Here is a 24,734-nt window from a genome sequence, read left to right on the forward strand (position 1 = left end):
TGACATATGCAGGAAGAGAAATGCGCATTTTTAATCCGTCTTCACTTTATGATTGAGCACAATAATATCCACGTATCAAACGCACATTTCTTCCCACTTTTCAATGCCACGTCAGATATTTGTTTCTTTTTGGTATTTTTTCTGTGCTACGGTGATATCTTTGCTCATTCCATTTTCCTCCTGGCATCCTAAATTACATGCAGGCGAGTAGCGTGCACATGCTCTGTTTTCCTCGATTCACGCAGGTGAGTAACATGCACGCGCTCAGACAGCTGACGTTCGCCGCTACACTCATATATTTGATAGATAACACATTTTATATTCATCACCTCATCTCCTGTAACAGTCTGGAGACTCTCTGTAGTCTGCAGTGGTCCATTAGATTATTGTAGATTAATTCCATTTATCATTACATTTCCCAATTCCAGAAGGAATATAGATGAAACATTAGGGATCGTGTAAGGATAGTTTATTGCTACTTTGAAGAATACAAAAATAGCAAGACTTAAACTCATCAGTAAATAAAACATCATGAAATCCTCACTGAAATTTAACAAGTGAACAAAAACACACGATTTCAGATATAAATGAGGCCGCATTCCCTTCAGCTTTTCCGTGTAAAAAAAAAAAAAAAGATATGCTGCATGAGATAAACACACAAAAGACGCGGGACAATATAACAAGCTACACATACCTCAGCATAAAATCGCACTTGGAGGTTTCTATTTACACATAAAAAAGAGGAGATTACATTCAAGATAAGGGAACTGCAATTGTGCTGAACTGGCTCAATGGCAAAGATCATTCATATAAATGCAATATTACAAAATAGAATATTCTGTGTAATAAAAAAAAACAAACATCTTCCTCAGATTTTATCTTGCTGTGCATTTCTGCTTTTCATACAAAAGCCTTCAATTTATCAACACGTAAGGGATATAACGATTCGATTAAACTGTTCTCGGACTACAAATTTCTTTTCCAATCACGCAAAGTATTTCAGGGTAGCGATATATCCTTACGAGTGGGTACGTTAATAAAGCAAGTAAAGTACTTTGTTTGCAATGGGCTGCAAGAATTTTGTGCATAGGCAAGACTTTGGCTTGGATTACGTATACTATTATATATATAAAAATCTGCTATACTATATATACACACAGGAAAAGGTTCAGAGAACTAAAAATCAAACAAATGCACTTGTAATTCCAAAAGGTCACTTAAATTGTGTCAAAGTGCTGATTGTCACCGAATTTTGAATTTCGAATTAGAACACAAACTACATTCATAAATGCAGCATCGCAGGCCCTGTGAAGACACTTCACGTGAATATATATACACACATGACACATAAAATGGAATACTGTACATATTAAGTGGGTAGCAGAAGTAGGTATACAGTAGTAGCACACAGGTGAACTTTGTGACATACTATTTCCCATTTTATTTGTACTTTTATACCTGTATACCTACTTTGCACACACGCATATATATTTGGGCTGCACAATATTGGGAAAACATGCAATATGCAATATTGATATTATTGCGATATTAAACATGTACCATAAGAAATAACATTTTTATTATCTAACAGAATAAAAAAATGTCATCGGGCAAAGTAAGTAATTTGAATGTATGATTAGCTAATTAATAAAAATGAGCATAGATAATGTTCAACAATTGGATGGCAATGTACATTTAAGTTTGCATCACACTGGTTCAATTCAGACAAATGCAAACAATTTAATAAGAAACTTATTGCATGTCTTTGCGATATGCGTATTGCACGGGCAAATATCGTGATGTTGTTATATTGTGCAGCCCTCATATATATATATATATATATATATATCATCCGGTTATCAGAAACAGTGCACTCATTTGGCAAAGACATCAGTATACTCTTAATTACGAAGTGCACTTTTGAGATGATCGACCGGTTAAGTTTGGATATTCTTCATTTATTCATTCACTAGTAAACAATTGTAGGTTATTTACTTACCAAAAATTACACACAGTTAACTGCTGTTTTGTGCTACCTGCATAGGGGCATTTATGTGGTGGTGAACAAGCCTGATGTTGACAACGAAGAGCATCAGAGCTGTCCTCTAGGATTGCGCTTGTGTTTGAACACCAGTCAAGTCCTTGCAAATGATCTCGTTCACTGCAGAGCAAAAAAGGAAACATTTTTAAAAAAACATAAGAATGGAAAAATTAAGTCAATCATGTTGATTAACCAAGACTCCTGGAAACTAGCTTCCAAAAATGGACTGCACTACTCAGCAGCAAACAGAAGAGTGTGCTGTTGTTTTAGTTTCAATTAGGTTCCAGTCACAGGAGGAGTTTGATCGTGAGGCAAACAAGCAAATAGTGCGCTCTTTTTTGAACAATTCATTTATAGTTTTGAAGTGGATATATGAAATATGCAACACTACAACCAGTCCAATACTAAACATTCTTTAAAAAGCATTTTATCTATGGCCTTATAATAAACGTATGTGATAAAATGCGTGAAACAATTTCTAGATGTCAAATGCTGCTATAAATAAACAAAGATTTCAATAAAAAGCCACACAAAGATTTCTTATATACGTCACGAATCGTTCGAATTGGCCACATGAATTGAAAGTCAGAGGGCGTGCTTCTATTGAATCGTGCTATATAATCACTTCCTGCTGATGACATAAACCCACAAGCCAGGGCGTTGAAATGGAAACTTTGTTTGCACCAAGGTTCTAAAAATAGAAGCATAAAGGATGGCAGGAGCAGGCAGAGGAGTTTTGACAGCGTTGCAATCAGGACTGAAGAAGTACATACACGCACTTGTACTGTCCACAAAAGTGTTTGTGTTCTTTCCTGTAGGCCCGAAGAAATGAGGAAGTTCAACTTGCTGTCAGCTGTCTTGAACACAATGACGAGCAGCAAACAGAGATCGTCACAATATTGCAGGGCACTCAGCGGTGAAGAGTAACTTTGCACGGGAGTCAGATGTCCAACATCAAACACACAACGTGGAGAAAACGTGTGGTTTAAAGTTGGAATCACCCTGCGTGGTTGAAGTCACACAATTCAGAATTGACCCATTTTTTCTTCTCAAGAGACACAATTGAGATATGTGTCAAAGCAGTGTACAGTAAAGTATATATTCAGATTGGAAATGCGGATACAAATCCAACACAAATTTAAAGTTATTTGCTCATGCGAGTTTGACGTCATGGATATACACCGATTTATACGTATTAGTGTCTGCCCAAAAAACACAACAAATGCCATAATACAAAAAATGCGCAGAAGCGTGTTGACCATTGTCTTTGCTTTTAGGTGCCGTGCTTGTGTTTTTATGAAACACTCAGAATTGCCTTGTGTAAGAAATACATATAAATTTGTCTTGCCTCAAAAGTCAAACCAAAATTTGGGGAGTTTTCAAACAAAAATGGATCATTGTTAGCTTAATGCTACAGCAAGTCATGTTGAGTCGGAAATTCAGGAGACCACCAACCAAATTGGCTGTCAAAATAAACAGCTAATGTAATCACCGGTCAAGCATGTGTGTGTGTGTGTGTGTACATTGGCGCTTAGCGACATTATAACCCGCCAATGCTTCCACTATGTCACTAGCGACTCATTAGGTCCGATGACTAATGCGAGTGATTCAAAGTGGGCCAAAAAAGCTCCTTGCTTGCTATTCAGGCCATTACGTAGCTTGTTGTGTCTGCGCCTTTTGTAACCATGGGAACGCACAGCTCCACTCATTTGATCTGAAATCGCTGAATTTACACTGGAAACATTTTGCAGTACAAAACCAAACCATAATGTCACAAAACGGACATAATAACAACACTATACTTGCACAAGACATGACTCATGTATGAGCAGCAAAGTGACACAGGTTAAGTGTGCTTTCTATCATCAACTAAGATATGTTTGTAATGAATTAATAATGCTAGTCTGAGAAATTAAGTGAAATTAGTTTCCTATGGCACAAAAACAGAAGAGCAAGATTAGAAAAAAAAGCAGACATATCGAGGTAAAAGAGGATATCTGGCCACCAAAATTTCTCAATACAAAGAGTGAGTCAACATTTCTAATAAACAAGTCTGACTGAGAAGGAAGTGCCACTACAACTTAACTGTTATTCTCAACAAAGTAACTTCATTGACTGCTGTGCTCTATTTAAAGCCGTCAGCAACATAATGGTGAGTCAAAGGGTGTAACTAAAAATACAAACACCTACATAACAGCTCACTATATAAATAGCATTTGTTTTAAAAAGTCAATAAGCAAAACCGCGAGGGGAACATACTATGGAAAATGAATGACTCAATCAAGCCAATCTAGTATTTAATCCAGAAGATTCAGTGTCACTTTCAAGTGCCAAGACGGAAGAGTGAACTGCTGTAGAAGCACGCAGCCAGAGCGATCCAGCCCACAATTACTCGTGCAATCTACTTCCAAACTTCCGACTACCGTTTTTTTCCGTGTATAATACGCAAAATTTAACTAATTTATTGTCCTAAAATCTGGGGTGCGCATTATACATGGGTACAATTTTTTTTAAATTTTTTTAAAAAATTTTTTTTTTTTTTTTTTTTTTTTAAGAAAATCATGGTACTGGTACGAGTATTGATTTATGTATTGTTCTCTTCTTGTCATGTTGTGAAAGAATGTGGGTTGAATAAATACCGAAAGAACAATAGTGTGTTTGTACTGTGCTCTGGTCATTTCGTCAAAGAAGGGATAATAGTCCTCTTCTCTTCTTGACTGACAATGAATGTGATAGCTTAATACAATCAGCAAATAACAAAATGCGTATTACAGGTAATATTTTATTTCACAACACTTTGCCTTGTTCCTTTCGTCTCTGCTGTTCACTTCAAACACGCTCCATACGAACGCAATGCTCTCGTATCAGACGCTTGCTCGATCACCTGCTCGTTTGCTGTCACAATGTACCCTACACAAATCCGAAACATTTGTTGCGGCGCCGAGTCACGACGAGGGGCAAGTTTTGGTTTCCAAGGGTGTTATTATTCCTCTTCAACGTCTCTCCCATACAGAGCCGCCTTTTTCACATGTCCGCACGTCACTTTCCTCTCTTTTCATCTGATCGCGGTGGTGCCTTTATGGGCAGTCGGAGAAATCAACGCCAACAAAAAAAATACATCCAGCCTAGTTAAGACCATACCAAAGACTATAAAAATGGGACCCATTGCCTCCCTGCGTGTGTGACGATCATTGGGACTTAAAAAAAAAAAAAAAAAAAAAAAAAAAATTAAAAAAAAAAAAAAAAATTGGGTGCGTATTATACATGGGTACAGGCTTTTTTCCAGCATCAACATGCCATTGTTAGGGTGCGTATTATACATGGGGGCGTATTATACACGGAAAAAAACGGTACTCCCTGTCGTCACGGTAAATACAGCCTTGGACATATATTTGTTTAAAATGCAAAGAAAAGTTTGTATCGCCAACAATTCCAAGTGAATAAATGAAAGTACTTTATTTAATGTTAAACTTGCAGACTAATCAAAAGTTGGTTTCTTGCCCTTTGCCACCTAAGCACATTCTAACCATATTTCTTTTAGGGTGAGCATGTGAGTAGCTAAACTGGATTCTCTGCTGTCGTCACCACATCAGCCGCCATGTTTATTTTAAGTCTGTGCTGGAATTTGCTTGGCCACCTAATGCCTTTGGGCCACTTTCATCTCCCTGCTCGTAGCCGCAAATATTCAATCTGCCACCCTGGAGCGTGAAACACGTTTAAAGAAGCCGTAACACAGAGTGCTTTAACTGGATCTAATGAAGGCTTGGCACTCTGGCCGCTGCTCACGTCAATAGGAGAGTGTCTGGCTCCTGAGAGCGGCGCCGGGGTGGGGGGACACACACAGGTGACCTGCTGGGAGCTGACATTGATGTGTTTGTGCATAGTCATGCGTGCACGACACCTTAGAACACGTTCAAGTAACTGAAAAGACGGATAAAAACAATGATGTCCATTTTTTTTCCACTGAGGGCCACAAACAGAAAAATGAGAGCGTAAATGTACATCTTAAGGTAGCACAAACCATGACCTCTTGTTTCAAGTTATTGGCAGAGGTACCGTATTTTCCGGACTATAAGGCGCATTGGACTATAAGGCGCACCTTCAATGAATGGCCCATTTTAAAACTTTGTCCTTATATAATGCATCATGTCAGATTTTTAATCCAAATCAAGTCATTCTCCATTTTATCTTTTTTATTTCAACTTCAGATGCAACAAATTACTTTATAATCACAAAATAATGATCCATAGTCTTTTTGATTCATGATTCATAGTCTTCAGCGGGCCACTTATGATTGATTTTATGACACAATGCTTCGGGCCAGTTTAATTTTAGGAATTTGGTCCATATATAAGGTGCACCGGACTATAAGTCGCACTGTTGGCTTTTGAGAAAATTTTAGGTTTTTAGGTGCGCCTTATAGTCCGGAAAGTATGGTACGTACAAATCCTCTAAAACAGGCCATACACGTGTAACAAGGCCATTGTGTGTGCTAAGACGAATGTGTGTCCAAGCTGTCAACTGTGTGCTTTATCTCCCTCCACAGGCCCAATCTTCACCGACCGTTTCACCTGCTCCACTGCCTCTGACCATTTTTTTCCACAGCCACTCACCACAATGGCAGAGGCCGTGCCACCTTTCCTGCCTACTTCTGAAGTAACTCGCTTGAGAAGGTAGACGACCCTTTGTCAAGTTTGAACACGCAACATGGAAACGTGTGGGGGCTGCAAACAGAAGCGCTCTACAGGGGAGCGGGGGGCGAGACATACAAAGTTTGCGTGTTGCACAGAAGAGGAAAAACCTGACTTTCATTTAACACTGAGATACATCAGTTATCACCATGCAAAGTAAACTTACAGTATATCAGGATGTGGCCTCCCACGACTCCAAAAAATGACAACATGTTGTCGGCAAGCTTGCAAATGTGGGGAATGCCCCCTAATGTTTCCATGGTGCATTCAACTAAAGTTGTGTTCCTGCTATTCCGCAAAGTGTGAGTGCAGTTGTATATATGTGTCGGGTCATATGTTGAACTAGGGGTAGGACTTAGTGCTTTAAGTGGGAAAAAAAGTGCTGGTACTCCCGTTATCGGTGGTGGTGGTGGTGAATATTAATTCATTAGAAAATATATTATAGATTAGATATTGGAAAAATTAATAAACACATTTTAGACAGACAATATAAAAATGCTCCCAGGGAATGACCAAAAATATTACTGCAGCTTGCTGAGTCATTAACAGTAGTAGTAAAACTCTTCTTTGTCTGCATAACTATTATACTGCCCCCCTGTGGCCAACTCTCACACACCAGAAAGCGGTGCAATGAATTAACCAGATGCCCCAACTGCTGAATTCTTTACATTCTATTCAATAACAGTATATGTATTTATGAAGTAAAAGATCATCAAGTATTATTTTCCTGATTAAGGCCCATTGAATTGGCAGACAATTGGGTACCAAGGCAGAAAATTGATTGGCTACCGCTTGACTGAAGAGAAACAATGAAAAAATGTGCAATGTTTGCGCTGCCAGTTAAATCCAAGAGGCTTTTGTTAGCTTTTTATCAGTATAGTTAATATGTGGGTGAGGATTAATCACGGTCCATAAATAGCCGTACAGACAATATGATAAGCCATAGTAGTGATGTCTCTAGGGACACACTAGATCAAATATTTTGGTATGCAAAAATTGCTTGGTTGGCTAGTCTTCAAGTGATTATGCAGAATAGCTGCCTGCTAAAAGACAACAGTGCACTATTCAGAGCATGTCTGTGCCATTAATCTGAGCAACATAAAAAAAAAAGTAAAAAATTAACCACTCCTTCAAACATTCTGTTAACTATGTCTGAGTTTCCACCCCGCCTACTATTTTTGAATTCTAAAATTATGCCTACAGTTGATTTTGCGTCACATCATCTTTCAAGTGACACCCACACATTGACACTATATGTTGATAGAGAACAAGGCTAAAATTATCACCAGAGTGGCTAAAGCCTGTTTTCTCGATGGCTCTGCCTTGAGCAATTGATAGCATTTTTTTTTTCCTGCCTTGCAACAAGGAGAATGTGTTCATATTTTACTTGGCGAGTTGCTGTTCTGCTGTAGCCACCTAGATTGTACAGATAATTATTTAGGTTATAAAAAAATGCTAACTTGGCTTTATATTTGCGATTCTCATGAAATACAAAGCGACGCAGGTGCTACACGACATTGTTCACAAACCCATCACCTGATTTCGATCAGTGAAAGCGCCTCATTTCTCACGCGCATGAAAACCACTTTTGCTTGTTGCGGTTAATTTTGCTCATTAAAAACCTGATCCAAAAAGGTTCATTTCAAATCTGTCAAACTAAGTGAACTAAATGATCGAATAACAAATATTCAAGTAGCAAGGGCATTAAAAGTGATCAAATTCAAAATTTTACAGATCCCATTTTAATGCCTGCTCTTTCTGAAGGCTGCTGCTTGTTAGGGTTCTTCTCTAGCACAACCATAGTGCTATGACAGTAACACCAGGAAATATGTAAAAGGAAAAGCTGAACAAACACTCAGGCACGCTTGGCTGTCACCAACTCGAGAAGACAGGAGCCCAACAGTATCACTGTTCTCCCAAGTGTTCATTTAACAAGTCACAAGCCTGTTTCTGTTTACTGTGGAGAGGAACCTGGTGAGCTCCGTCCAAAAAACACAAATTCCAGTGCTGCTGGAATTTTTTTTTCCATTGAAACCACACAACACAAACAACCCTTTCCTTTTCCCCTAAAAAATGCCCCTCCACCCTCTGGTTCTATCTCGCACACATCGTGTTGGATTTCTGGAGCGGAGCAGCTGCAAAAAGGAATTCCTGGAGCCAGATTGGCAGAATCGTGCGGTCGGGAAAAAGTCAATCCTCTGGTGGGTTCCCCTGCAGGATCTGGTGGGGGCGTGAGGGGGATACAGGGCCAAGGAGAAGCCCCGGCCAACGACAACAAACAAAGAGGCTTTCCCCGGCTCTCCCCCGGCCAGGCCGCTCCACTCCTTGACAATGGTTGTCATGGAAGTTGTTTTCACATCATAACAGTATCAACGTGTCGACACTTTGATTCGCCTCACTTAAAAAAAGTTTGCTCGATAAACCCATGCAAACATGTCACCTGACTACAAGAGGGGAATCTCCAACAAAGTTTAGAGAACCTTTTGCTCCAAAATAAGGAAGTCTGCTGGATGAGGCCTGACATTAATTCTGTCGGGGGGTATCGCGGGGTGGACAGGCTGAAGCACAAACATATGAGTCACCATCGATGTTATTTCCACCCAGAGTGGCGTGTCATCACACCTCGCTTGAGAAGAATGAGCTGTTTGATCACAGCAAGGAGACGAAGATGATATTGTAAATATCCTTCAATTGTTTGAGAGGAGGCTAAGATCGCCATCTGCGTCTCGGCTGATAAAAGCTACGGCACTCATTCAGAGTAAGTAAAAATATGAACTTACACTCACCGTCATCTAGGTAGGCCTGGTCCAGGTTCTCCTCCTTCACCATCACCCTCCTGGCTCTGTCGGCTGGTGTGCCCTCAGGAGGCACTCTGGCTTTCTGCTGCCCTTTGTGGGCGTACGTCTGCTGCTGGATCACGGTCGGGTATTGCTGAGGGGGTGGCGACGGGTCGTTCCCTTGCGGGGAGTAGCCTTCGCAATAAATGGCGGGCTGGTTGTCAGGATGCGCTTGGTCTCCAGCCCGAAGCAGGAGGTGGTTGGTGGGGGAGAACTGGATGATGGATGGGTGCTGGCCTCCGCCCATCGGTTCGGCAGGTGGCGCCTGGGAGCCCACGTGGACCAGGACGGAGCGGTGGGGGTCGGGGAGCACGGGCCCAGTCTGCTGATAGGTGCACGGGTTGCTGTTCAGGCTTTTCCCTGCACGAGAGAAGACAATGGCCGGGCTCTGGTTCGGGAAGCGGGATTCCTGGCCCTGGAGGTTGGAGCCCAGGCGCTGGCACGAGACCATGCTGGAAACCAGGCCGTGTTCGGGGTGGAGGACGCCGTGTGGAGGGTGGTAGTAGGAATGATGTACGCCCACGATGGGGGGCACGGCAAAGCCCATGTGATCTGAGTCGTACTCGTCTAGGGGTTCAGACTTGATGGATGGAGCTGAACAAAAACAAATAGGCACTCCAGTGAGAAAATGTCAGCTGCGATGCAATCTCAAGAGTTCACTGCATCTCCTTTGCATGCTTTGCTTCAAAAGCTGGCCATCTTTGTACCTGAATTGCTAAGGCCCAATATCAATTTAGCAAGTGTGAACACAGCATGATTAGACTTTACAGTCGCTGGCAAATGGCTTGTCATGTGATGATCTTACACGGCAGTGGCGTGTAGCTGAAATGCTGGGGCTGACTACGTTTCCTCTTCCCGTTGAGCACGCAGAAGGTCACTTTGACAGGATGGCAGACGGACAAGTCGCGGTAGGGAGGCACTTCCACAAACAGCATGCTCTTCAAGACAACAGGAACATTTAAAAGACTCCGCTCTTCATGTGCACGGACTTGTAACACAGATTCAATCGTGCCGTGTCATATACGTACCGGCTGGCTCTTATCTTTGTCCACAGTCGCTTCCATTTCCCAAATTTGCATCCCATCTGAAAGGTGAAATCAGCAGTCGGTTACTAGTCAACATACGGTGAAGATTGCATTTGAGCTAATCGGAGAAAACAGCATTTTTATTGAATTCTGAACCAAAGTGGACACATAAATGGAATGTCACATTCATAGTATCTAATTGTTTGACTTGGAAGTCTACTTGATTCATGGAGGATGACGTAAATCGACATTATGCATATTAGTTCCATTCACTTCAAGATGGGTAAACTTCAGTAAAAAATAATAAACACAATTTCCTCCAGTATTCACAATTCCCCAAATTACTGTGTGGTCGAATTTTACAGTTATTTAATGTTATTTGCATTTTTATTTTTTACAAGCATAGTTGCTACCCAGTTCAAACAAGCCACACTAAGGGTCATGGTTTGTGCAGTGATGGAAACAATTTTTAAAATTATTTCTCAATGTTTTACAAACAAGATAATAGTCAAAGAGTTTGGTCTTCTGGTGTGTCAACAAACAAGTAAATCTTTTGTTTGAATTTTCCTGAAAATGTGTTTACACGCAAGACGTTCTACACTGCTACATAGGAGGGGCTAATTTGCATAATAACCGGCCCCACAAGGAACTTCTCCACCAATGAGCTCAGCTGGGCGAAAATCCAGACACGTGATCAATTACTGGACTTTCTCCAGTTGCTGGACTACACTATCTGGAACAATATCAATACGCAAGCTCCTAGAATGATTCAGAATGTTCCTGTAGCTGGGAAAGCCTTTTGTCAGCTTGCTAATTAAAAGCACACGGCTTAAATGAGTCAGATGGGGGAAAATGGATTCCAAATATGTTGCCAACGGCCTACCATCAACTCCACTACTCTATGACGGCTTTCTTGGCACTTGTGTTTGTTTGCACTGTGTTGCAACTCCACTCTAAGGGAGACCCCGACATTTGCTTTGCTCGCCCCTCTGGACATAATTATGAGAGGAAGTGGAAATTCAAAAACGGGGGTTGGGCCCAGTATTGCACAAGCCGGCAGAGCTCCAGACCAACGCAGCTGTCTCCCATTCAGAAGGATTCCGCAGTTGTGCCCGCACAAAATTCTCCAAAACACCGGTAATCCCTTTTTGAAGGATTTCTTTTTCCATGTCAGCCTCACTGTCCGTTTATTGCCGCATGGCGTAACATGGCAGCAGGGAAACCCCGTTGATTACGGTGGTACCCTCTACAAAATTTGGTATTTTTTGCGTGTAATCTAGCTATATGTCCAACCAACATACTATTTTTTTTAATGTATCAATAAAAGAACAATTAATTGTGACGGCAATGCAGCAAAGCCAGCGAAGAAGTCCAAGAGAAAGTGAAGCGTCGCGGAGATACAGTTCATTGTACGATGAAAATGTAAGCTTGAGAGTGACCTTCTGAGTCAGCAGTCACTTTCTTGTTGCGGTTATTGCAGAACTAGCGAGCGAATGCGGAAAATCACGAGAGGATGTGAAACGATGCCACTCACCCTGCGTCTTCTCCATAAAAACGACTTTGGAATCGGAGCTGAAGTTCTGCCCGCTCAGGATCATCTGCTGGCCTCCCTGAACGGAGCAGCTGTCCAAGTCCTGTTTCTCCACGATGGGAAGTTCATGTGCCGAGCGCTGAGCTGCAAGGGAGGCACTCGTGTTATGAAACTCGTTTCCCAGCTTTTGGGAAAATTAATATTTGAACCTGATGCCGATTGCACAGCCACAAAAGGTCTTATAATTCTGGCTTTGGGCATTTTTTTCAACCAAATAATTACTGTAACTTACTTTTTGACAACTATATAAGTCATGACAGTCACTAATTCGTGTACAAACTCATTCGGGCTACATCGCCACCATCAAAAAGGAACTCCGTCATAAACCAAAGACCGCCGGTGCACTATTGAAGGCAGCTATGGCAACAATTGAAACGCGCTTTTCCTTATCATTAGACATCACATCATACAATGAAGTTGCTTTAAATCAAAAAAAACAAAATACTATTCCAGTGGAACATGCAGCTTCCTCTTCCTGCACTTCATCATCATGCAACTGAAACAACAGTGGCAAAGTGCGGTGGCAACAAACAACCGCGTAACCTTTGAACCCTCGTGCACGACTACAACCGTGACACCCGCCTGACGGATGTCTTGCGTGCAGACAGGCAGAGACGAGATTTGACAGACCGGAAATGATGCTTCATAAAGCTGAATTTTTGCTGTCACAATTTTCTCTAACAGGAAAGTTGTGTTCCTAGCAAAGCTGAATGAAAAATGAAGCTCTTGTTTGAGTTTTGATTACACCGTCTCTTTAATAAGACTGTGTAAACAAACTTGGATGTAGCCAAGCTGCACTCACACAGTCGAGCAAACACGGAGTAACTCACGCTGCCACGCGAGCATAAAGACATCTTTGATTGCTACAAACTCATTTGAATGTTGGAGGATCAAAAAATATACAGCAGAGAAAGAAAGCAAAGAGTGTTTTCTATTTTTCTTACAACACTCGATGGGGTGCGAGGCCACTTGTAGAGAGACGCTCTGTCCTCCGGGCTGCGGTATGTGCACGCGGAACACCAGGCGGACACGCGTGTTCTTTCGCCCGACGTCCGTCTCGCCCTTCCTCAGCTCGATGTCGGCATTCCGCAGCTTCAGGATACCAGCACAGTCGATTCTGTGAGACGGAATGAATAAACACAGTGTTGGCTAAATGTTAGAAGTAGCTGTCGGCCAGAATTGGATGCACGCCATTCGTTAGAGAGGTATCAAAAGGTATCGATTCATTGACAACAAATGGATTATCAAATTAATCGGCTTATATTTTAATTATCGAGTCATCGTCTACAGGCATTTTTTTAACTTAAGCTTGTCTAAATCTTTTGATTTCGGGCTCTCAAAAGTAATCGTTTTCTGATTTCTTACGTTCTTCATGAAAGTGGATTTATTTATTTATTATATTCTCACATTGCTCTCATGTTGTTCTTTGGTTCCAGGGGCATCTCCAGGACTTTGGTTCCATTGATAATCTTCTCTAAGCTGTTTGTCGTCACCGTCTTGCCGGTGATGCGGTGCACTTGGTAGAAGGCGTGCGGCTTGAGAATGCGCTCGTCCGCCGTGCCAATGAAGATTTGCAGGCCGAGCGCCTCTTTGCCTTTGTAGCCGCGCAACTGCAGAAAACAAAAAAGAATGTTGGATTGCGCAATGAGCAACAACATGAAAACGACTGTACGCCACACGTTAAACCGGTTGTGTGTCTGCCATTATTTTATTCCTGTGAAAGTGGCTTACAAAACAAAAAATCTGATGAGCAGCCGACAGAGAGCGCATTGTAGTCCAAAATGTGTTTGCTTGAATGACAAGAGATACTTTTTTTACTCCTGGGAGTGACATTTTACATCTTTGCAACATCTTTGCAACATCTTTGACGACGGCCAGTAACTATGGCAACCGCAGGGAGTGGACAGAGGAGAAACCGAGCGCAAACATGAGCGGTCGGTCGGTTGTCACGGCGACGTGCAGGAGCAGTGAGTCATGACTGAACACAGAGTCGGAAAAGTAAAGCGCGGGGGGGCGGGGGGGGGGTCACATGGCGGGAAGGGTGCAAGGGTGACACGGGGAAGGAGTGACAACGAGGAGGAGAGCAGCCGTGCCCAACCAGGCAGAACCCACCTGAGGCCTTTGGGCAGTGTGGAAAAGATGCAAGAACAACATAAACAGTCTCCACTGTGAACAAGCGAATGGGACTCACGGAGCACTCCGCCAAAGGCCCAAAAATTCAGCCGATTGAAACAACAAAGATGGGCGTCGCTAGTACTTGTTTCCTGGTAACCAGCCACTCACAGGGCACAAACGTTCACACTCTTATTCGAACCTTTGGATGATTTCAAGTCTCGAATGAACCTAGCATGCAAATCTTTGGAATGGGGAAGAAGCTCATGCAAGCACAGGTAGAACATGCAAAATTCACACCACCACATTGTCATCACAGCAATAGTGACAGCTCAATTCCCTAGAGCTGGTGTGACAATGTTCTTCTTTGGATCATCGGGCAGTAGGTGGGGACACCCTGAATCGGTTGCCAGCCAATCGTAGGGCACACATAGACGAACAACCAGCAATTTGGAATGCCCAATTGGCCTTACCATGCAAGGTTTTGGAATGTGGGAGGAAACCGGAGTACCCGGAGAAAACCCACGCAGGCACGGGGAGAACATGCAAACTCCACACAGGGAGGGCTGGAGGTGGAATCAAATCCGCAAACTCTGAAGTGTGAGGCGGACGTGCAACACAGTGCTCCTCCGTCCAAACTAGTTCAGAGTAATCAACAGCGCCTCTACTGATTGCAGACAAGTAATGTACCAAATTGTGTTTTTAAGTTAGTTGCTTGTCTGCAAATAGTCGAGTGTCTAGACTGGATGCCAGCACATCAATATGAAATCAAACAACTAGGTAAATATTTTCATCTCTGCCTCAGTCTCGTGATGTGTCTGGCCTTTCAAGCAGGCTGATTTAAACAAAGCAAGAAATAGGGTCTAAAGTAGAGGTGAGACAATAAATTGATTAATCAACAAATAATTGATTATCAAATGAATAACTGATTATTTTTTCCTCTTTTGCTATTTGTGGCAGAAATCACTTTTGCACGGTAATCACCAATCAATCACACAATCGACCGAGTTTTTATCAATGAAAAACAATGTAAATCCACAAAAAAAATTTGACTTTCACAAGTCAAAGCTTTAATGTGAGCTCAAAAGTGGAGTTGAAGCTGTAATCGCCGCCATCAATGTTTCTTCACTTATCAAGAGATGAGACTCGAAAGCAGTGGCAGAGGAAGTCAGGTTGCGTGTGTGGTTGAAATGCTTGCAAGCCGCGTGGCGGATATCCAAAAAAAGAATATTTGTATGCGTGTTGCTCGTCCACGCTAAAGAAAACATTTCGGGGAACAGCGTGATAAAATTGTGAGACTGAACTTGTACCATTGCCTGGAATAAGAGCGTAAACAGGCAGGAAATGCAATTGGATGCTCGTAATGAGAAAGTCACCTGAAACCAGCGATGGATTAAGTGATGGATTTCACTTGGTATCCACAATTATAAATCTTGTTGCGAACTTGGAATTTTGATTGGCCACTATGTCTGCGTTTTTGTGAAACCAGCTTAGACCCCACACCAATGCAGGTTTTAGATTCAAGTTACAAATTTCAGGTCTAACTTGTGTTTATCTCATGGTGTAATTTCACTGTTGGCCACTAGATGATGGCACATTTATTTTATTTGAGACGGCGTAAAGTTGAAAGAAGAATTCACCGGAAATACTGTTTTTGAGCACAGCCATGTTTTGTTGTTGTAATTCTTGAACATTATCTTCTGTAATTCTGCTTTTAGGCCTACAGAAAAAGTGTATATTAAAAGTGAGTTTAAAAAGTTTTAAAAATGACGTGCCGTAAATGCTATAAAAACATGCCTCGAGTATTTAGGTAGGTTATTTCCATAATGGGGATTTCACTAACTACATGGGTGGTCTGGAATGTGATCCCTGTGATTGCGATTCAATTAATCTTCGCGGCTTGTTGTGGAGTTGCCGTAAAGATAAATTGGCATTTGCGGCGGTACCTGCACCACGGGGTGTCCTCCTGTGTGGGCCTTGACGGCGCCTCTACTTCCCTCCGTCTCGTAGTGAGCTCTGTGGTGCGGCTTTGGCTGCACCTCGATATGGAGCTCATAGTGGTCCGTGCGGCTGAGCATGGGCCATTCCAAAGGGGGAAGAGATGCCAATGGGATACTATGGGACACAAAGGGCACAGATTAGAAAATTAGAATGACACTTATTGTGTGACGTGTTCTCTCCAAATTAACCTGCAGATGCTGGAGACCAGCGGCTTCGACCAAATTGGAGGGATGACAAAGAACGGTTCTGGAGCAGGTTTGTTTTTTGAGTCCTGGTCACAGGAGACCAGGTAGTTCCCCTCGCCGTGATGCTCCGGGTACAGAGTGTAGACCTGGTTGGAGGTCTTGATGAGTTTGCTGGGCAAGCTAAAACCATTCATGGCTTCTGGCAAGGCACTGTTTGGATAGTGGGCCCCCATGTTGTGATCCACATGGCTGTCTAGCGGGGATGGGCTGCGGGAACGGATGCCGGGCACCAGAGTAGGATTCCTGTACATGTCGTAGGTGCGTTTGCCCTGAGGAGAGGTGGAACGGGAGCCAGAGCGCGGGGAAGGTGAGCAAGTTCCCAAGTAACCGTCCTCAGTTAGGCCGGTGCTCGGAGATGTGCCCGGGGATCCAGTTTGGATGTTCTGGAACCGGGGGCACAGGTCTCCAGGGTTTTGGCCGCTACTAGGGGACACGCAGGGGGACGCCCAGGGGGAGTAGCTCTCCGAGTGCCAGCTGGTGGACGAGTTGCTGCTGGCAGGGCTCAGGCACTGGGGCTCGCGGTAGGAGAGGTTATCATGGCCGGGTACGGTCAAGGTGGGTCGGGGGCTATTGACGCTCGGGTGGAGGTTCTGCAGGGAGTCGTGAGAGTGGCTGTAGTGCTCCCGGGATGGCGTGATTTCGATGCGCGGACTCAAGGCCAGGCCTGAGGGCCGGGTATTGTCCGGGTAGTTCCGTGCTTCCTGGGCGTCATATCCCGTCAGAACCTCTGTCTGGTGTTCAATATAGGAGCGACTATAGGGCTTGATAGCATATGGGGAGACTTCCTCCAGCTGGAAGGGTTGATCGGAGTCAGGACTGAGGACTTTGTGGGACGCAAGATTTGGTTGATCTGCGCAGGAAAGAAAAAAGACCACAATTTGAATTATCAATACAGAATTACAATCATGATGCAAGTATCTGCAGCACTTTTACAGGATGCTCATTCTCTGCCTGACTGGCAATCATCCCCATCCATTTTCTGACTAGAGTATTTTCGCCCTGTAATCGATTGTTATTCTCAATGTACCATGTGATTGGCTGGTGAAAAATGCATTGTTTGTTTATATGAATGCTTTGATTGAATGGCGAAACAAATCCTCAGTCTGGAAACCAGTCTGTTGTCTGACTAGATGTGCCCTGCAATTAATTAGTAAGAATTCCATTGCCTGTCTCGTTGTGCCAATCTATTAGTGCGCTTTAATTGACTAGTGACAAATCCATTGATTAATTGGTGACCAAGCCATTATCTGGCCATATGATTAGGTGGTATTTTCAGAAAGTTTTTGCACCCACTCTCCCGGTTTGCGTGCCCATTAAGTTTGAACAACCTCTTACAAAGTGTCAAGAAAAAAACTACGGGTATTAAGGAATACATGACACACACCCATGGGACCCTAAATGCAAGAGTGGATGCGGGGGCACGCTTGTATTGGCGCCAAAATCTGTTCACAAACCTTGACGTCCTCCCTCAGCCTCGCTGCTGCAAGGTGCTTCATATTCAAACAAGTACGCAAAGTCCAGATCCTCGTCGGAGCAGTTGACCCGGCTCAGCTCCTCCTCTACGCGGTTCTGGTCGTACAAGGAGCTCATCTGTCTAACCAACGTCTACTCCGGGTTCGGGACGAAAAGGGCGGGGGGAGGGGGGAGGCGCAATCAAGTAGAGCGCGCACTGAGTCAGGAGTCCAAAAATAAAAAATAAAACAACACTCTCACCAGGGAGCAAGAGTGCGCATGTTTCCTGTCTTCCTTGTTTGCGTGTGACTGCGGAACGATTGTCACATCATATGCACAACGCCCGCCTTCCCCCGCCTCTCTGGTAGTGTGGAACCTCCGCCAAGGCTTGCCATAAAGTCATAAATTTCAGCATTCGCCATTGGGTAGTCATTTATACCCACAACGACAACATTTGTTTTAGTTTTTTTTTTTAAAAACCTGAGCGAATATCATCTGACGTCACGCAATGATGGATTGGTAGTTTAAACTACATTGGAACAAGAAAACAAACAAAAAAACATTACAACTAAATAAAGCGAATACAAGTAAAGTAGTTAGGATTATATATAAGTCAATATAATACAATTATATATGTAAATAATACACAGCAGTATGTATATTCATTACATTTATCAACAATCTTTCAATTATTTCTGGCCATTGTTGTATGTATTATGATTAGAATAATAATTATAACTAAAAAAAATTTTTTAACGTTCTGGCCAAAAACTTGGTTGAAATAATTGAAAACAGTTGCTAGTTGGATTACAAGCACCAATAAATGAAACAATGCTCATATAAACAAAAAGGTGTTGGTAAAAGATTTGAATCGGGGGAAAATAAAATGTTTTTATTTTACAAGGTGATAAACCGGGCTACTTTTTCATGTTGGAAACAAGCTTTGCATTGTGCTGCTGCACCCTGGTGTCTGACACGCTGCACTGACAACTTGCAACACAATGTACAGGACTGTCATTTCTTCAATTAAAAATGAAACAGCATATGGGATAATCACCTCATCCCAGTCAAACGGACCCTCTTGGTGCCTTGCCAAATGGACCAGGACCAAGAATACTGCCTTCAAACTATCATCATGTGCTGGATATCCAACCCGGAAACAAATCCACTAAAATATTAAGTAATACAAAACAATGTTTTGTTTGACAGTTAAAAAAGTGATATAAGATTTTAATAAAATAATCACTGTCAACATTTACTATGAAAATAAGAACATTAAAATTAAACCTCTCCAACGTGACAATTTTTCTAAATTGTTGGCTCTGTCCCAAAACATGGGAACATATGTAAAGGGCTAGGCGGATGATGTCAGTAGTCAACTGTAAGACAAAACATTACAGACTCGCATCGATTTAGCAACATGTAATAAATAAGCAAAATATTTGGATTACCATAGAATCACAACACTTGAGCAGTACCTTGATCCATGGACCTCATGGTGTGGTACTGGGCCAGCCTCCAAGTCCCTCTAAACATCAGGAGGCAAAAAAGAAAAAAAAAACAAGAAAAGAACAAAAAATGTTGGGGAAAAGTCAAATTAAAGTCACTCAGGTCTAACAAGCATGGCAAAGTTTTAGCTTCTCAGTTGTTGAAAAGCATGGCAAAAAACGCAAACAAAAGTCCAAGTTGTAAAAAGTCTCGTCCGAGTTTGGTGAAAGGAGCAACGGCGGAGGTTCGGCTGGCCAGTGGTTCTTTGGAGTAGTGAGAGCGGCTTCCCTGCCCTGCTCTGAGTGTTTATAATGGTGCAATGCTGCAAAATAACGGGATTCCCTCAGTGTTTCCTCCTGTTTAGGCGCCCTTGCCATGGAAACCTGGAGCTGCTCCATGTTGGGAGACTCAGGGCTTTTCCTGCAAAGACCCACACTCAGGAATCCATGACGTCGCCCGTTCCCGGGCCAAAGCATTTCTGTGGCTTTCTCTCAGACAGTAGCGCACAAGAAACTCATTGTGGGACCCCTGAAGTCTCCGCAGAGGCACGACCAGTGAGCAACAAAAGACGGATGCTCCGGTTTTGCTCTTTGATTACATGATACTCATCATGGAATGTTACTGTTTTTGGCTGAAGAGTTATTTTCACCACTTTCTTTTAAGCAAACATACATGACAGAGTCCTGCAGTACCATTAAAGCCCCGTGGACTCGTTGAACTCACCAGCCTTATCCAAATATGCTACTCGCATTTGAATTTATGTCACTTACAGTTAGTCTCATTCAGGCATTGCTAGTCAGGTCTAGTCAGTATTAACTATTCCAAAAAACGATTCAGGAAGAGTTAGAGACTAATTTGCATGTTGTTCAAATATGTGCCAAGCAGACCCGTTTCTAGTCCTAAATCAATCCTATTCATGCAGTTTTTACTTCGTTTGGTCATTATATTTATTGGTCATATTTCCTCCCGTATCAACCCTATTCGGGAAGAGTTAGTTCCTAGTTTGATCTCCAGTTTGTTATATTATGTGACAGCCAGACCTAGAATCAAATCCATCAACAACTCTGAGTTAGGTCCCATCTAGTCCTAGTCAGTTCTACTGTATTGTTGTAGTCAGTCCCACAAGACCTGTTAAGGCAGAGTTATGGTAATTCCAGTTTTTCCCAGAAGCTCGACCCCACATGTAATCCACGTCAAATTAAATCCACACAGCTAATTAATGTATGGTTGGTGTTTGGATATTTCTACTAATTATTAGCTATATACACTAATCATACCTGTCTAGTAGAAGACACATCTGGTTATTACTAACTAGTCCTAGCCAGACATTGTGAGTCCGACTCAGAAATAATCTGGCATCATTAGCTTTTGGTTCATCTCTGAGCCTGCTAGTTAGGTCAGGTATGACTCGAGCTGCTTGAGTATTGCTTGGCTCAAGTGATATTTAGTCGGTCAGAATTAGACAGGGTGCAGCCTAATTTTCTTGAGTAGATGGTGATTTGACAGTCGACATAGGCATGGTCCAAATTAGCCTGATTACTTCGAGCTACTAGGAAGTGCTAGTTACATCCTTGTTGGGCCTACTCAGACTTGTTGGCCTACATCATCATAGATTGTCTCTGTCAGTGCCAGACAGTCCCACACAGCCACTTCAAATTCCAATAATGAGTGTTTGGTCCAAAACTGTCACTGAAAAAACAAAAATGAATCACGTCAACACAAACTTCCTCAAAATGGTTGTTTTAAATAAAAAACGGACTTTTCCTTCAGAAATGAACTTTCTTGACCAAACAACCAACATGAACTTGTCCACCACATTTACTAGGCCACTGTTATACAACTTCCACTATGCATGCATGACTAAATGAATACGGCACACGCTTAAGAGAGGAAAACTGCTGGTGTCCAGACACCCGACTTTGCACTTCCGCTTTTTTTTTTTTTTCTTCTTCTTAAACCCTGTCTCAAAGAACCCGGTTTTTCCAAACTCGTGTGCCACTTTCCATCACTGTAAAACTCACTCAAACTGAGGTCGACTTGTCTGGGTTACTGCATTGCCCTCTTTGACTTTTCCTATAGTGTAAACATGTGGAACTCGGATCTTAAAGCCAATCAGTGAGAATAGGATACGGAAATCATGTCTTATGGAATTATTTCGCAGGAAGTACAAGCGGAAAAAGGAAACCTTGCTTCCATTTGGGTCATTTGGCCCACATCTTACATGCCATGCGCATGATGAATGGGTACTATGTATTTGTTGTAAAAATTAGTTTTCTAATATTAACAAAATAGTGATTTTTCCAATAACGGTTGGACAAAGGAGTATTCAATCTAGACATTGCAATTTGGCTAAAAAAAAGCTATCGTTTAATAGTTTTGGCAAATTTCACTCCAGTCCTCCTTCTGGCTATGGAGACTTTTGCATTCTTTTCATGTTAGCATCTTTAGCATCTGTACTTTTGCTAAATGTATAGTCATGACTTTTACTTGCTGATGTCTTTATCAATTGATGTAAAGCTCTTTCCTTGTAGCGCCCAGATTCTCTTCACTGTCTGTGACTTAATATACTCGCAATTTATTGTATTTTCAGGACGCTTACATGTTTTTGAATTTCTTTCATCTTTACGATTCCTAAAATTTTAATGTTGGTTACAAATCAAGCAAGCATATATGTCATCTATTCAGGTAAAAGTCAAATCTGAAACTGAGCGTAGACATTCAGTGCAATTTATTCTTTGCAGAATCAAGATGAGGAGCCAACAGTCAGCTATTCAAATGCTTTTGCTTGTATGAAAAACAGATGGGTTCAATTGCGCATCAGATCCAAATGTAAATACCTGAAAATAATAGATGAATGCTGATCTCTTTTTGCACATTCAATTTTTCATGACAAAACCAAATGTATTCAGTCCAACGCGAAAACATCCGAATCGGCCTTACAGTTCTAACACTTCTGGAGCGGGGTGTACACATTAATGGATGATAGTAAAATTAGGATTTGAGACTTGGGAGAACCTATGTGTAGTGTTTTATTTTTTGAAGTGACATCACCAACTACAGGCTTGACATTGTTCTCTGCACATGAAACTTTTCAAAACTGAAAGTCAAGACTTCCCGTTTGGATTCAGTTGTCCTGTTAACGTACCCTAAATCCCTTAAGCTGGACACTGAGCTTCAAGTCGTGTTGATAGTCTTTGTTCAGTGGTCATGACATGTCAAAAAGGCAATCCCAAGCTTGTTGCGCTGGCATGTCCTGGTACAAGAAGGAATCTTATTTCCTTCCTGCCACAACTTGAGATCCTCTGAGAACATTTTCCTCCTCTTTTTTTTTTTTTCCAAAGTGTGTGAGGTCAGATGTTCCATCAACATGGAAACTCCATACGTCCTGATGGAACCCGCCTGCTTATGTAACTAGATTCTGATCGATCTTCACATGTCGGCCAAAAGAATTCAAGTGTCTGTGCTTCCAGTGGAAAAGTGGCAAGCTTGCTTGTGGATTTTCCTTCTTTGGAGCACAATAACCCCCCCTTTTAAGAGAATAGCTCCAGGTTTCCACCTCCATCTGCGACTATTTCATAACTTTGACACGTTATCTTGGTAAGAAAGCAAAAAGGTATTTGGTTGTCAAAACAACATGGGACAACCTAATTAAAGATTACACTCCCAGTGAATCACATTCACAAGTCTTTTGTGCATTTATAGTCCGAAAGATCTGTAGGTTTTTGCTAATGGTTCTGGGTATTCAGTTATGAATAGAAACTCCAGGATGTATTCTGTTGCTTGATCCCAAAGTTTGCAAGCATGCACCCTTTACAATTACAATTACAACTGCGACCTGCCACAGGAGCTGCTGAAGACCTTCTACACTGCCATCATCCAGTCTATCCTCTGCACCTCCATCACTGCCTGGTTTGGATCGACCACAAAACAAGACAAGCACAGACTGCAACGGACAATCAGGTCTGAGATCAACCAAAGTCAAATTCCCTGTTTGGCATGCACAAACTTGGGCAATAAAGCTGTTTCTGATTACAGAATGATAAAAAAGAGCACACTAAAAATTTAAAGTTTTTCAAGCGAATATCCAGATTAAACTGCAAATGTGACAATACATGATGGTTTCACTGTATTCTTTTTTTTTTTTTATCCCGATATTAGCCTGTCCTGCTAACGATATGGTACTGGCAAGTTCATACCAGTAACAACACAAAAATTATCCAAGCCTCTTAACCAGTAAGTAATCATTAGGACCCTCATGTGTATGCTACACTTGACTGTAATCAAGAGAACAACACATCATTGCCCCGGAGACCACAGTCGCACATAAAGACCAACAACCTACTCGAATATAGCCAATTTGGTATTCAGCACAGTGGCTTAAAATGACCCTTCATGACTACAAAAGAAGCCAATTGTTTCCTACCACTTTAATCAACACTATTGTGATTTATGGCAGCAGAAACCTTCTCGGCTAAAGAGACACCATTGGCCACAATAGTAGAAATAAAATGTGATTTGAATAAAAACAGTTTGGGCATTAGGTCCAACTCCAACATATTTCCATGCTATCATCCGTAGGAACTCCAGTCACGACCACGGGACAGTTTGCGGTACATCGGCTTGTTCTCTTCCACTGGGAATGTTTCCGAGACGGATGGAAAACTCACTCGTGTCTTGACTCGAGGCCCCAGAGATGAAACGAATCAACCTGCTTCATTTGCCTGCCTGGATGTTACGCAACAAGCAACTCGTGCAAGTCCACACTTTGCCTACAACATCTTGGACAAAGCGTCCCCCCGTGTGCTGCTCTGAAGTTTCCACTCCCCGGGGAGGACTTTCTACACAATTTTGGAGCGGGCCTGTGGGAATTTCTCATCATGTGTGAGCTCAGTAGCGACTTATGATGATGACTGAAGGAGGGCTCTACTCCAATAACTCTTCTACAAGCCTTTGGAGTTTGTTCTTCCACACCAAACATTCCAGCAGACCTTCAGGACCTAAAGACAAGGGCCTTCCCCAAACTGTTACTGCAAGTTGGAAGCACGCAATCTTCTACATCTTGCTAAATTTAAATCTCTGATTGGTCTTCATTGATATATTATTAACAATGATATTGGAGACACTGATTGTTTGGATTTTTTTTAGAAACTGCACAAACAATCCATAATTCTGACACTCATAATAGTCGTAAGTAAAAAATATGATAGAAAAACAAAAGTACTCACCATTTAAGGTCAATTACTTGAGTGGA

General features: G+C 42.1%; 1 protein-coding gene across 3 annotated transcripts; it reads right to left on the reverse strand.

Moving 5' to 3' along the window:
- Nucleotides 1–452: 452 nt before the first annotated feature.
- On the reverse strand, nucleotides 453–19,886 carry nfatc2a (nuclear factor of activated T cells 2a). Of its 3 annotated transcripts, none has more exons than XM_037239243.1 (10): nucleotides 19,474–19,886; nucleotides 16,487–17,393; nucleotides 16,244–16,412; nucleotides 13,593–13,795; nucleotides 13,130–13,302; nucleotides 12,129–12,269; nucleotides 10,598–10,653; nucleotides 10,375–10,507; nucleotides 9,513–10,163; nucleotides 453–2,161 (listed from the first exon to the last, which is right to left on the reverse strand). In XM_037239243.1, the coding sequence occupies exons 1-10, from the start codon at nucleotides 19,529–19,531 to the stop codon at nucleotides 2,106–2,108; spliced, it is 2,547 nt and encodes an 848-aa protein (XP_037095138.1). In that variant the 5' UTR covers nucleotides 19,532–19,886; the 3' UTR covers nucleotides 453–2,105. The 3 variants fall into 3 exon arrangements, with proteins under 3 accessions (XP_037095138.1, XP_037095130.1, XP_037095123.1); XM_037239235.1 differs by lacking the exon at nucleotides 19,474–19,886 and adding an exon at nucleotides 17,998–18,317 and having other exon boundaries at nucleotides 9,519–10,163; XM_037239228.1 differs by lacking the exon at nucleotides 19,474–19,886 and adding an exon at nucleotides 17,998–18,317.
- Nucleotides 19,887–24,734: the final 4,848 nt, after the last annotated feature.

This window comes from Syngnathus acus, chromosome 2 (assembly GCF_901709675.1).
Source record: "Syngnathus acus chromosome 2, fSynAcu1.2, whole genome shotgun sequence".
In the NCBI taxonomy this organism is placed as follows: Eukaryota; Metazoa; Chordata; class Actinopteri; order Syngnathiformes; family Syngnathidae; genus Syngnathus; species Syngnathus acus.